Source organism: Thamnophis sirtalis, unplaced genomic scaffold, assembly GCF_051295495.1.
Source record: "Thamnophis sirtalis isolate CommonGarterSnake01/CBP01778 unplaced genomic scaffold, rThaSir2_p1.2 scaffold_8, whole genome shotgun sequence".
Lineage (NCBI taxonomy): Eukaryota > Metazoa > Chordata > Lepidosauria > Squamata > Natricidae > Thamnophis > Thamnophis sirtalis.
Window position 1 is genome coordinate 63,388,329 of NW_028261388.1, and position 13,595 is coordinate 63,401,923.

General features: G+C 42.2%; 1 protein-coding gene across 1 annotated transcript in view; it reads left to right on the forward strand.

Moving 5' to 3' along the window:
• CFAP47 (cilia and flagella associated protein 47) overlaps positions 1-13,595 on the forward strand; it is a 583,307-nt gene that overhangs the window by 325,518 nt on the left and 244,194 nt on the right. Inside the window, exons 49-50 of the mRNA XM_087721802.1 lie at positions 3,026-3,137; positions 6,614-6,736. Coding sequence (XP_087577928.1) covers positions 3,026-3,137; positions 6,614-6,736 — 235 coding nt within the window. The remainder of the gene's footprint in view (positions 1-3,025; positions 3,138-6,613; positions 6,737-13,595) is intronic.

Below are 13,595 nucleotides of genomic sequence, written 5' to 3' on the forward strand. Positions count from 1 at the left end.
ACCAGCCGGCATTGTCCGGCCGACGGCACCCGGAGGAGGCCTAACCTGTGTGATCTTGTTGGTCGTTGGGAGGTATGTGGCAGGAGGCGGTCTCTCAGGTAGCCAGGTCCTAAACCATGTAGGGCTTTAAAAGTAATGACTAGTACCTTGAAGCGCATTCGGAGACCAATAGGGAGCCAGTGCAGCTCGCGGAGGATGTGTGTAACATGGGTGTATCTAGGTACACCCAGTATCGCTCGCACGGCTGCATTCTGGACCAACTGTAGTCTTCAAACACTCTTCAGGGGCAGCCCCATGTAGAGCGCATTACAGTAATCCAGTCTTGAGGTGACGAGGGCATGAGTGACCATTCGAAGTGCCTCCTGGTCCAGGTAGGTCCGCAACTGGTGCACCAGGCGAACCTGGGCAAAAGCCCCCCTGGTCACAGCTGACAGATGGTGTTCTAACGTCAGCTGCGGGTCCAGGAGGACACCCAGGTTGTGGACCCTCTCTGAGGGGTGTATAATTTCAGCCCCCAGGCTAAAAGATGGAATATCTGGACTATTCTTGGGAGGCAGCATCAATAGCCACTCGGTCTTGTCTGGATTGAGTGCAAGCTTGTTCACTCCCATCCAGACCCTGACAGCCTCCAGGCACTGGCACATCACTTCCACTGCTTCGCTGAGTTGGCACGGGGCGGACAGATACAGTTGAGTATCGTCCGCATATTGATGATATTTGATCCCGTGCCGTCGTATGATCTCACCCAGCGGCTTCATGTAGATATTAAATAGGAGGGGGGACAGGACTGAACCCTGCGGCACCCCATATTTGAGGGCCTAGGGGTCGATCTCTGTCCTCCAACCAACACCGACTGCGACCTGTCCGAGAGATAGGTGGAGAATCACCGTAAGACCACTCCCACCTCCCGTAACCATTGCAGAAGGATACCATGGTTGATGGTATCGAAGGCCGCTGAGAGGTCAAGAAGCACTAGGGTAGAGGAATGTCCTCTATCCCTGGCCTGCCAGAGATCATCAGTCAGTGCGACCAAAGCAGTTTGGGTGCAGTAACCAGGTCTGAAACCCGACTGAAAGGGATCCAGATAATCTGCTTCATCCAAGGTCCGTCGGAGTTGAAAGGCCACCACCTTCTCAACAACCTTCCCTACAAAAGGGAGGTTGGAGACTGGATGATAGTTATTAAGAATGGCTGGATCCAGGGAAGGTTTCTTAAGGAGGGGTCTCACCACCGCATCCTTTAGAGGATATAATTGTTCTGGTACAAGTGCTGCCATTGATTTTTTGAATGCTATGCTAAGGGCCTGCACTGGAAGAAATATAATGAAGTTAAAACAAATTAAATTAACAGATTTATTTGATTTTAATTTATACTTAATTAAAATTATATAGTTAAAATATTTCTCTTTAGTCATGTATTCAATAATTTTTCTCATTCTTAATGAAAATTGTAACTTTTATAAATCTTTGGGGTCCATATCATTAGATGGTTTCAAGAGCTGCAGGATGTCTTGATATTTCAGGCTGTCTACCTTTAATTTATGTTATTCTACTTGTATCAATTACACTATCTATCTCCTGAGAAAACAGTTTTTAACACTAGAATGGAAAGGGAAAAATATTCTTTTAAAATAACGAACGAACGAATGAATGAATGAATGAATGACACATACACATACACTTAACATACATATACACATACCTCTAAAGCAGTGATGGCTAACCTTTTTGGCACCAAGTACTGAAACTGAAGCTCATGCGCATGTGCTAGAACCCGGAAGACAGCAGCTGGCTGGTGCACATGTGCATGATGGAACCCGTAAGAGCAACAGGCGATGTTGCAGCTGCCCACAAAGAGGGCTCTGTGTGCCACCTCTGGCATGCATGCTATAGGTTCACCATCAGGGTTCTAAAGTATCATTTTGTAATATTTTTAAATGATAAATGTCAATTAAAATGATTTCTATGTTTACATTATGCATATAAAAATATATTGAGTATTTCTTGCTTTTTAAACTTACTGTATGATTTTAAAGCTTTAGAAAAAGAGTGAAGGTCTCTCCCAAGACCCACTTCCCTTACCTTGCAGTGCATTCCGGGATGGTGGTATATTCTTTCTTTTGCCAGTATGGAGGCGTAGCCAGGCCGCTTCTGGTCCGGTAAGGTACACCAGATTTTCACTATCTCTTCTGGTGTACCCTACCGTACTGGGAGGAACCCACCTCTGGGTATCTTGGTACTCATTGTTAATTGGTTCTGGAAAATGTGATGAGGACCAAAAATGGTGAGTCCCAAACAAATAATATAGGGAGTCAACAAGGCAGCCGAGCTTGTGCATTGAGTAGCAAATAAACAATGAGTGCCGGGACAAAACTTTTACATCACAATGTGTTGAGTGCCAAATTCAATGAGTTTCAAAGCAGTTGATACCAAGGTAAGGTTTTAAGGTTTTAAGGTTTTATTGGGATTTATATGCCGCCCTTTTCCCTGAGGGGACTCAGGGCGGCTTACAACCACAGGGGAGGGGGGTGCAAGGTCAAAAACAAAACAATATGTGCACAAAGAAAAAATAATAAAACACAACTTTCATTCAGCGATCAAACACTCGGGCGGGTAATTGGAAACCTATCCCCAGGCCTGCTGGGAGAGCCAGATCTTGAGGGCTGCGCGGAAGGTCTGGATAGTGGTGAGGGTACGGATCTCCATGGGGAGCTCGTTCCAGGTACCCTGTATAGCTAACATGGCAGATTTGAAATGACACCCCAGAAATTATTTCCTTCATACAACAGTCAATTAAGGTGGATATAATATCTAGATGACTACTAGATTGCAGCAAAGTGATCAAAGTGATAGCAGCAACAAATTGCCTTTGCCATGTAGTCATTTGCACTTTTATAATGAAGACCTGGTAGTTCTAATTAAGCATAGTAGAAAAGTACTGGGATTTGAACTCATTTTAAGAGCTAAATTTTCGATACTATTTGCAGGAAAATTGTAATGGAGCTTTTTTCCCCTGGTCCTATTAGGTATCTTCAGATCTTCCCATTGTGAGTGGTGAAATGACTTTGAAGGTAGAACCTGGGGATACAGCTGCCTATACTCTGAATATATCTCCATGGAAACGAGGAAACTTTAATGGTATTTTTTAAATTTAATAGTGTCATATTACAACTATGGGATAATTAACAGATGACAAGGAGTGTTTGTTGTTGTTATTAGTTGCGAAGTTGTGTCCGACCCATTGCAACCCCATGGACAACTCCAGGCTTTCCTGTCCTCTACCATCCCCCAGAGTCCATTTAAGATCACGCCTACTACTTCGATGACTCCATCCAGTCACCTCATTCTCTGTCGTCCCCTTCTACTTTTGCCCTCAATCTTTCCCAGCATTAGGCTCTTCTCCAGTGAGTCTTTCCTTCTCATTAGGTAGCCAGAATACTTGAGTTTCATCTTCAGGATCTGGCCTTCTAAAGAGCAGTCAGGGTTGATCTCCTCTAGGACTGACCGGTTTGATCGCCTTGCAGTCCAAGGGACTCGCAGCAGTCTTCTCCAGCACTATAATTCAAAGGCCTCAATTCTTTGGTGCTCAGCCCTTCTTATGGTCCAACTTTCACAGCCATACATTGCAATTGGGAAAACCAAAGTGCTAACCATTCATTAAATTATCTGATCTCTAACTTGTCCTATTTTTCAAAGAATCAATTACAAAAGCTTTTCTTTCTTTCTGTTTTAAAGCCCATTAAATATAATTCTAATCTAGAACATGTTTCCCAGAGTTTAGGAAAACCATTTTTCATTTTTTTAAAATCTAGCTCATTCTCTCATCTGGCCTGTTGCTTTTCATAATGTTGAACTTGGTTTATGTCATTTATGTCTCTTGTGATTCAATTATTTCATTCGTAGACAGATGTTTCTATGTTACATTTGTCACAGTGGTTCTTATTGCTAAAGCGGGTAATTGTTTTTTAAATAAAATAGCAACCTTCTTGATGATAGCAATATCTGTAGAAAAAGCCATTGCTTGTGTTCTGGGGTTCTCATGATTTCCTTACCATTTAATATCAGTTATTTGGGACAAACTGACCATGTTTAACAAAATATATATACCCTTTTAAAGTTATTTCATAATGCTTCACCATACTTTAAAACGTTGATTGATGATGATTACTCAAAAGAAGAAAATGCTTACTATTTGTGTATTTACTCATTCTGAAATAGGAAATAACAAACTTCAAAAATGTTATAACATTTTACTGGACTTATAGTCTCAGTCAGACATTGGAACATTTTTAAAAATATGACTTTTTTGCATGTGAAATTAAGAAATAAAGGATTAGTTGCCTAGTTTCCAATTCTCTTTCCATTGCAGCCATTATATTTGTCTTCTTTCCTTTTTAACTGAAAGTGGAAAATGAGTAATTGGACTGATACTTTATCACTGTCCCCTTTATGCTTCTGCAAATCTTTTCATATTTATACTTGGCATTTTTTTAAACTGAAAGTGCAAACTGTAAAATAGGATTGATCACACAAAATGAATTGTCTTAATCAAATAGATATAATATTGGCAGGATATGAGAAGTCTGAGTCCAATGCATTTGCATACTTACCCATTGTATGATAAATGTATTAGTTTATTTAAAATGGAGATAAGAACACTTTAATTGAAATATAAACTGGCTAATTGATCAGTGAATTACTGAAAAGATTGAAAGGAGGGGGTATAGTCTCTTTTAATAGACATGTGCAAATTTTAATATACATTTAATCCATAGATGGGGTTATAGCATGTGCAGGTTATATACATGGTAAAAGGTGAGATAGGTGAGACAATGGGTTCAAATATAGTGGTACCCTTACTTTAGCACTATCTAAAAAGCTGGAGTTACTTCCTTTTTGTTATTTCCTTATTGTTTGTAGTCAGCTTTCTTGTGATTAACACTTTCACTGTCTCATCTCAGTTGCAGAATTCTTTTGGTCTGTGTGCTCCTAAGCATCTGATTGATAAGAAATGATTTTTTTTCCTCTGAGAAGATGAACCTTAATTCCCAGAATTCTTCTTCACAATCATTCTAATGTCTTTAAGGGAAACAAATTCTCCAAGGTGGCTCACTGGGACATCTAAGTTGTTAATAGAGAAACTATTCCATTCCCCTCTTTTCTAACTGCAGAAGAAAATATGTTTAGCATTAATTGCTTAACATTTGGCAGAAGAAGACTTTTCCTCAGGGAGTTGGGAATTCCTCTGGATTTCTAAACTATTGTTAACCAATCTTAATGGTTGTTGAAGGGGCATCTCCTATTAATGCAGATAGATCTGAACAGCTCATAACAAATGTCTGACAGTTGCTATATATTTTTTCCAATTCTAATTACTAAAATGGATAATTCATTTTCTAAAATTTGTTTGATATGTAATGAACAGATCATTATTTCATATCTAATGGTGGTGTTGCAAAAGCCAACAGTTCTGGAAATTGATCCATACTGGAATGAAACAACTTTTGCCACAATGAAAGAAATCTTAAAAATTGAATCCCATTTTCACCTATAGTTTTTAAAAAAATTTACTGTACCATATATCCTTTACATCTCTACTAAGTTAGCTTTGTACATGTTAATTGTTTCAAGGATATTATGTGGTTTTTGGGGAAAAGCTGTTAGCAAAATATCTAATAACTGAAGGTTATTCATGTTAGCTAGATTAACAAATAAACCTTTTTAAAGTTCAAATAGTCTTTAATGACTTGTTAAAGAACAAAAACAAAAATTCTGCACATCACCTAGCTGGCATAATATCACACTGCACTTCTCAGATTTTGTTCATAATTACTCTTGTATCATTTCAATCAGAATTCTAACTTATCTTTAAGTTTACGTAACAGACTAATTATCCTGTAGCTTTTGCGTTCATTTTTCGTATACATTCCTTTGTATAGTTTCTGCCTTTCACAATTCTTAACTAATCCTTGCTCTTTAACTACATCCCTTTTTATACATATACATTATGAAATATCTTTATCTTTTTTCAGCATTTGTTATTTAACATGGCTTTTCTTCCTTATCCACAATGTGTTTAACTTCATCCACCAAGTATTATTTTCCTTACATTCCATTCTATGTATTTCTGTGGAATTTTATATTTTTTTCCAAGCAAGTGTATGTAATAGGAAGAGGAGTAACCTTGAATAATTTATTTTTTATTTTATTTTATTTATTTAGTTTGCCAAACATGTACAAAGTAATAGGTATAAGTATAAATATGGACATGAACAAAGGAAATGAATACAAATAAATAGGGACAGTAGGACAGGGACAGTAGGCATGCTAGCATGCCCCCTTTATGGATCTCTTAGGAACAGGGTGAGGTCCATGGTAGACAGTTTAAGGTTGAAGCTGTGGGGGTTTGAGGATGTAACAATAGAGTAATAACTGGAGTAAGAGTAGCAACCAAGGCAATGGTCAGATAAAAGAAATATCAAAACTCAGTTTGAATTAAAATTTTGGATATTCTTCTGTAATTAAGCACAATATTGGCATTGAGATGAAGGTAGCAATTGACATTATGAAACCGATTCTTTGATTAATAGAACATCTGGTAACTATTTGCTTAGGTATAATTGTATTTGTTGCTGAGGATAAAAAACAGCAGCACTATGAACAAGACTCTTTACTGGAGGAGCCAGATGGTCAGTACTCTCAGAGATCATCAACAGAGAAGCTTGAAACACACAATGGTAAGTTTTTCGTTATGTTAATTTTATTAATCTGCTTAAATGTTCTATCATCACTCATTTTGCATTTAAATACTTTAAAAATTTTTTTTTGACAAACCAGATACTCTTTAAATAATGCATTTTTCCTGATTCTAAGACAAGTATCTTTTTGTTGTGCAGAAAACATGTTTTTTTTAATATATAAACAGACTATATAATTAGTTTTTCCCTAGTATTATAAAACTGTAGCATATTTTTTTCATTAAGAATATATTGAATTTGAGCATAAATTTCAAAAGTTTCTTCACATATTATCTAAACTGTTTATAGGATCAGTATATACAAGTATAAATTAGCATTCTAATACAAATGAACATCTGGGAATGCTTCTTGGTCAGTAGATATGGCAGGCATCCTCAAACTACAGCCCACGGGCCAGTTACAGCCCCCCAATACAAAGTATCTGGCCAATGGAGTGGTGGGATGAAAAACAGCTACCAGCTTGTGAATAGTACTTTAAAATTCTTTAAAAACACCCTTTCAGATGGTTTTCACATCCATGGGATCGAGGACCAGTGGGTGAGTAGGGGACAGGGTAGTTCTGGCTTCCAATGCAGCTGCCAGCTTGTAAAGTAGTGTTTTAAAAGTCTTTAAAAACAGCTTTTCACATGTTTTTCACAGCCATGTGATCCAGGGCCAGTGGGTCAGTAGGGAAGGGGCTGCTTTTAAAGTAGTGCTTTAAAAGTGGGTGGGTGGGGGACATGTCTCCATGTCTCCTAGCTTTTTCAAAATCGGCTGAAGTTGGCTAACACTAATTCAAATGCAACATCAGTATAATGCCTGAAGGAGAATTCACCCACTGCTTTGATTCTTCCTGTTACATACTGACAGACAGTATGGTAGTTTCCACCAAGGTCCTCTGATCTGGCGGGAAAATACTCAAAGGTGATTGGTTAAACATCTGACAGCTCCCTATAAAAGGGCTGCTGCCAGTCAAAGTCTTTGCTGGATTGTACATAGTGTTCACTAATAAAGAGCTGTTGTTACTGTTAGCCTGAGTCTGCCTCATCCATTCATCTGATCTAACACTGGCAACGAAGGTGGGATCAGAAGGCAACTAGGCACAAAAAGAGCTGACCTACAATCCAGCAAAACAATCCATCCCAGAGCTAAACACGGCATTGAGCAGCCATCTTTAAGCGGCAAATTCAAATCTGCCTTGACTGAATCAAGATTACTACGCATGCCCCACCAGCTTCATACAACCCAGCCACCGAGCACTGGGACTCATATATGATGAGGTTCGAATGCTTCCTTGAAGCCAATGACTTCCTGGGCCTGTCCGAAGGCTGAAAGAAAGCCATGTTCCTGAGCTATTGTTGGCCAGAGGTATTCGACACCGCCAAGAACCTAGCTGAGCCAATGATGGTACAGTCAGTCGCTTGGTTGGTGCTTCAACAGATGCTGAGGACACACTACGCTCCCAAGCTGTCTAAATACTTGCAGAGGCACAAATTCAACCTCCCTAACCAGAAGGAAGGTGAAACAATCAACCAATATGTTGCTGCGCTTCGTAAAGCTGCAGCGTATTGTGAGTTTTGCAATCTCGATGAACTGATAGAATTATTTGCAGGGTGTAAGACATCAACCTACAGCAAAGGTTGCTGGCAAAGACCAACCTTATGTTGCAATTCAAATTAGATGAGGCCAGAGCAACAGAGTCCTCAACCAAATTGATGGAAACACTTCATAGGCAAAACATCCCCAAGAACACATGCAGAGCAGCCGAAGTGCATCGCGAGACTGCAGAGCGAGACCTCTCTGACAGCGTGGATGAGGTCTATTGCATTCACAGAGAGAAGCAGAGAACAGTGTGAGAATTTGAACCCTGTTTCCTACCTTGTGCCAGCTGTGGAGGAAACCACCAGTGATCTGCCTGCCGTTTTCAAGACGCCATGTGCCAACGCTGCGATCACAGAGGGCACATCGCAAGAGGCTGCAGGAGTGAGTTTCCAACTCCACCACTATGAAAACCCCAAGCTCCACAGGCTGCAAGGCCCCGTCCACCTCGGCAAGAGCAATGGAAGCCGCAACAGAGGGCAGAGAACACAGATGCCAAAGACACATTCCAAACAAACATCGGGCAAGCAACACACCGCGGAACAAGAAACTGCAGATCTCCATCCTCCTTGAAGGGTCTCCATGCAGCATGAAGATAGATACCGGCTCATCGCTGATCATCATGTCCTGGGCCACACTGAAAAAGACTGTCCCTAATCTACGGAAGCACAAGCTGAGGGTTCCAGAGATACGCCTAAGCGACTACCAGATCCAAATCCCCATTTTGAGTCAAGGCACCTTCCAGGTGCAATTTTAAAAAATTGACAGCTTGCTTCCTGTTACCATGGTCAGCAGAGCCCTGCAGAGCCACCTAGGTTTAGATTGCTTCGAATCCCTGGATTTGGGGGAGACCGGCATCAATGCCATTAAAGATGACAGTACCGAAGAGCTAATGCAAGAGTTCGAGGATGTCTTCAGCAACTGGTCTAGGCAAGTATGTGGGGACCCCAATTTTATTTAATTTGGACCCCAACATTGCCCCCATTAGATTAAATCTCCAGAGGGTCCCTTTCACTCTCAGTCCAAAAATTGACCTTGAATTGGATAAATTAATTGGCCAGGAGATTCTGGAGCTGATTGATCACGCATGCAGGGAGACCCCTATAGTGACCCTGGTCAAGCATGATGGGTCAGTCCGCATCTGCATGGAGTATAAATGCACCATAAATAAGTGTAGTTCACTCCCTGGGCTCTGGAAAAGTGTTTGCTAAATTAGATATGGCGCAGGCATACCAGCAATTGCCTGTAGATGGCGCCACAGCAGAGGCCTAAACCATTGTGACACATAGGGGTGCATTTAAATGCACCCGGCTACAATTCGGAGTTAGTATCGCCCCTGGACTGTTCACGTGATGGAATTACTTTGACAGGGGATACCAAGAGTCTTCCTCTATTTGGATGACATTTTGGTATCAGTTCCAAATAAGGGGAAAGTGAAATCAAATCTGATGATGACCCCTTATAAAGTCCTCATGCAGGCCCCATGATCCCAGTAGAACTAAAAGGACCCTTGACAGGTTCCCAGGGGAAGATTCTGGCTGCTCCAGATGTGTAATTAGCCTAGAGGTGGTAGAAAAAAATGGGTCTAAGAGTGAGAACAATGAAAGTACCCATCACCTTTTGCCAGTTGGATGGGTCATTTGCTGAGGTGGGTGGCCCATTTTGTAACCGAAACAGTAGAGATGTGGCTGGGGAACCACCAAGAAGCCTTGAGTTTCATCGTGGCGCCAGGGATGGAATGGCCCCTCATTTTGGGATTACCTTGGCTACAGAAATGGAACCCTCCGGTGAACTGGTGGAAGGGCTGGCTACGCACCCATTCAGCTAAACCTACAAAGGGGGAGGGGAAGACTTCCCACCTAGCCAGAGCTGTAACAGACCTGGCAGCATTTTCATGTGAAAAAATTGAGGAGGAGGAAAAAATTCTGAAAGAATAATGGGACCTCAAAGAGGCTTTCAATGAAAGGTCTTCCGATAAGCTGCCCCCTCACTGTGCCACCAATTGCAGCACAGAAATTCTCCCAGTGGAGAAACTCCCTAAACAACAGATTTACTCGATGACCCCACATGAATTAGAGGAATTACGCAACTTCATTGATAAAAAATCTTAAAGAGGGAGTCCATCCAGCCTGCTAGGCCATGGGCAGCTGTGCCTGTCTTATTTTGAGAGACGAAAGATGGCTCTCTTAGCTTACATGTGAACTACAAAAACTTGAATGCCATTTGTGTGGAAAACATGTACCCTTACCCCTCATGAATGACATGTTAGCTCACTTGGCAAAGGGGACATTTTTCACTAAATTAGATGTAAGGGAGGCCTATTGCAGAGTCCGGATAAAGATAGGGGATGAGTGGAAGACCGCTTTCAACTGCCCTCTGGAGTGTTTCCAGTTTAGAGTATTCCCATTCAGACTGCAGGGGATGCCAGCCATTTTGATTAATGAGGTGCTGCATGAACACATTTTGACATTTTTGACATTTTATTGGGATTTATAGGCCGCCCTTTTCCCTGAGGGGACTCAGGGCGGCTTACAATCGTAGGGAAGGGGGTGCAATACAAAAACAAACAATATGTGAACAAAATAAAATGATAAGACACAACTTGCATTCAACAGTCAACACTCGGGCGGGTAAATTGAGAACCTATCCCCAGGCCTGATGGGATAGCCAGGTCTTAAGGGCTATGCAGAAGGTCTGGACGGTGGTGAGGGTGCGAATCTCGACGGGGAGGTCGTTCCACAGGGTCGGAGCTGCAACAGAAAAGGCTCTCCTCCGTGTAGTCGCCAGTCGGCATTGACTGGCAGATGGGATTCGGAGGAGGCCCAGTCTGTGCGATCTAATCGGTCGGTGGGAGGTAATCGGCAGAACTATAAGGGGGTGTTAGTTTACCTTGATGACATCCTAGTCTAGATGGAAACATGTAAAACTTGTGCGCTCAGTCCTGAAAAAAGTCTGAGTCGCTGAACTTTATGCCAAATTGTCTAAGTGCGAATTCCACCAGGAGAAAATTGACTATTTGGGGTAAATTTCTCATGAGGGTATTGAGATGGATCCAGAGAAAGTCCAGGCTGTTACAGAATGGGTGGCCCAGTGCACCCGCAAGCAGCTACAAAGTTTTTTAGGATTTGCAAATTTTTACCGCCAACTTATTCCCTCATTCGCTAGTATCGCACTGCCAATTACGAATCTCCTAAAGTCAAAGGGAGAAGCAAAACAAGGCCTAGTCAGCCTTTGAAGTGGACTAAGGAATGCCAAGCAGCCTTTGAGAAATTGAAACCACTGTTTGCAGCCGAACCTCTTTTAAAACACCCTGACATGGATGCACCATTTGTGATCCAAGCAGATGCAAGTGACGTGGCAGTGGGGGCAGTGTTACTTCAAACGAATGCAGATGGTAACCTGCAACCTTGTGCCTACACTTCCCAAAAATTGATGGAGACAGAAAGAAGATGGGCAATTTGGGAGAAAGAAGCTTTTGCAGTCTGGTGGGCCCTACTAACTTGGCGACATTTCCTTGAGGGGGCTAAGCACCTATTTGAGGTATGGACTGATCATAAAACCTTGAAGCATTAAAAACCCTGCAAAAATTGTCACCCAAACAAATTCGCTGGGCACAGCTTTATAACCAGTTTAACTTTACACTGAAATACCTCCCTGGGGGAAAGAACTTTATGACCGATGCCTTGTCCAGGCTACCCCAGTACAACAGTGCCAGGTCAGTGGTGATTCATCTAGTCATTCCCACTAAACACCTAACAGGGCCAGTGGTCACCAGGAGCCAGGGGAAAGTGGATTTGGAGGTGCTCACTGATTTGAAGAAGAGGCTAAGGGAAGGCCTTGCATCTAATGAATAATTCAAGCTACACTCCAATAAGTACACCATGCAGGATGGCCTTGCGTGGGTAGGAGCCAAGCTCTATGTACCTGTTAGTCTAAAAAACGTTGTCCTCCAACAGTCCCATGACTCAAAAATGGCTGGGCATTTTGGGTTTGTGAAAACATTACATTTGGTTAAAAGTCAGTTTTGGTGGCCTTCTCTGAAAAAAGACATAGAATCCTACATTGCTAGTTGTCCTGATTGTGCTGCAGCAAAGAGACCACCAGGTAAATCTTATAGACTACTTCAAAGTGTCGCCCGGTCTGGTGCACCGTGGAAGGAAATATTGATGGACTTTATTACGAGTTACCAGAAAGTCTTGGAAATACCATCATTTGGGTGATCACAGATTTGTTCTCCAAACAAGTGCATTTTGTGTCCTGCTCCAAGATTCTGTCAGCTAAAATACTGGCTAAACTGTTTATCCTACACATGTATAGGCTACATGGAGTTCCTGAACACATTATTTCAGATAGGGGGGTCCAATTTACCTCCCTCTTATGGAAGGAGTTTCTAAAGTTAATAGGCTCTGCCCGGGGTCTAAGCTCTGCCCACTATCCACAGACAAATGGGACTTGTGAATGGGCTAACTTGGTTCTAGAGCAGTATCTTAGGTGCTATGTCAATTATCAACAGGATAATTGGGCTGACCTCATGCCCTATGCAGAGGTAGCGTACAACAATTTGATACATAGCAGTACTGGATTGACCTTTTTCAAAGTAGTGTTTGGCCAGGATTTTGTACCTATTCCTGAATTGCCTCAGGAGAAACCACAGAACCTATCTTTATCTGAGTAGATTGATCAGTTACTGGCCTATGACTTAGATGAGGCTCACCAAGCCCACAAATGACAAGCTGATCAAAAATGGTCAAAGCCAAAAGAATATCAGGTTGGGGATAGGGTGTTCTTGTCCACTAAGTATCTTCAGACTACCCAGAAATTGAATGTTTTCCCTGAGCAGCCGATGGCTGCAAAAGGTGTGAGGGGAGGCAGGCAGGCAATGGTTTGGGGGCTGATTTACACTGCAGAGGTGAAATGCCAGCCTTCAAGTTGCAAAGATGAGAGGCCCACCTTTCCTCGGCTTTGCGTGGGGGTGGCCGATGAGCCAAAGAAATTAAGCTCGAACGGCTGGTCTTCTCCTCCTCCCTTTTCCCACTGCACTGGGCATGGGCATGAGGGAGTCGCTGTGGGTAAACTCGAGCCTTGCGCAGCTGAGGCGAGGGAAGCCCTCTGCCTCATGCTTCAGTAGAGCGAGGGAAGGTTCCTGCTCTGTAGAGGACTGAGTAAGGAGGGCTTTCCCGACACTGGCCTTCCATGCGGCTGCTGGGTCGCAGTAGTTGAAAGTTATAGCAAACAAACACCTCATTCGCCTGGAGGGAAG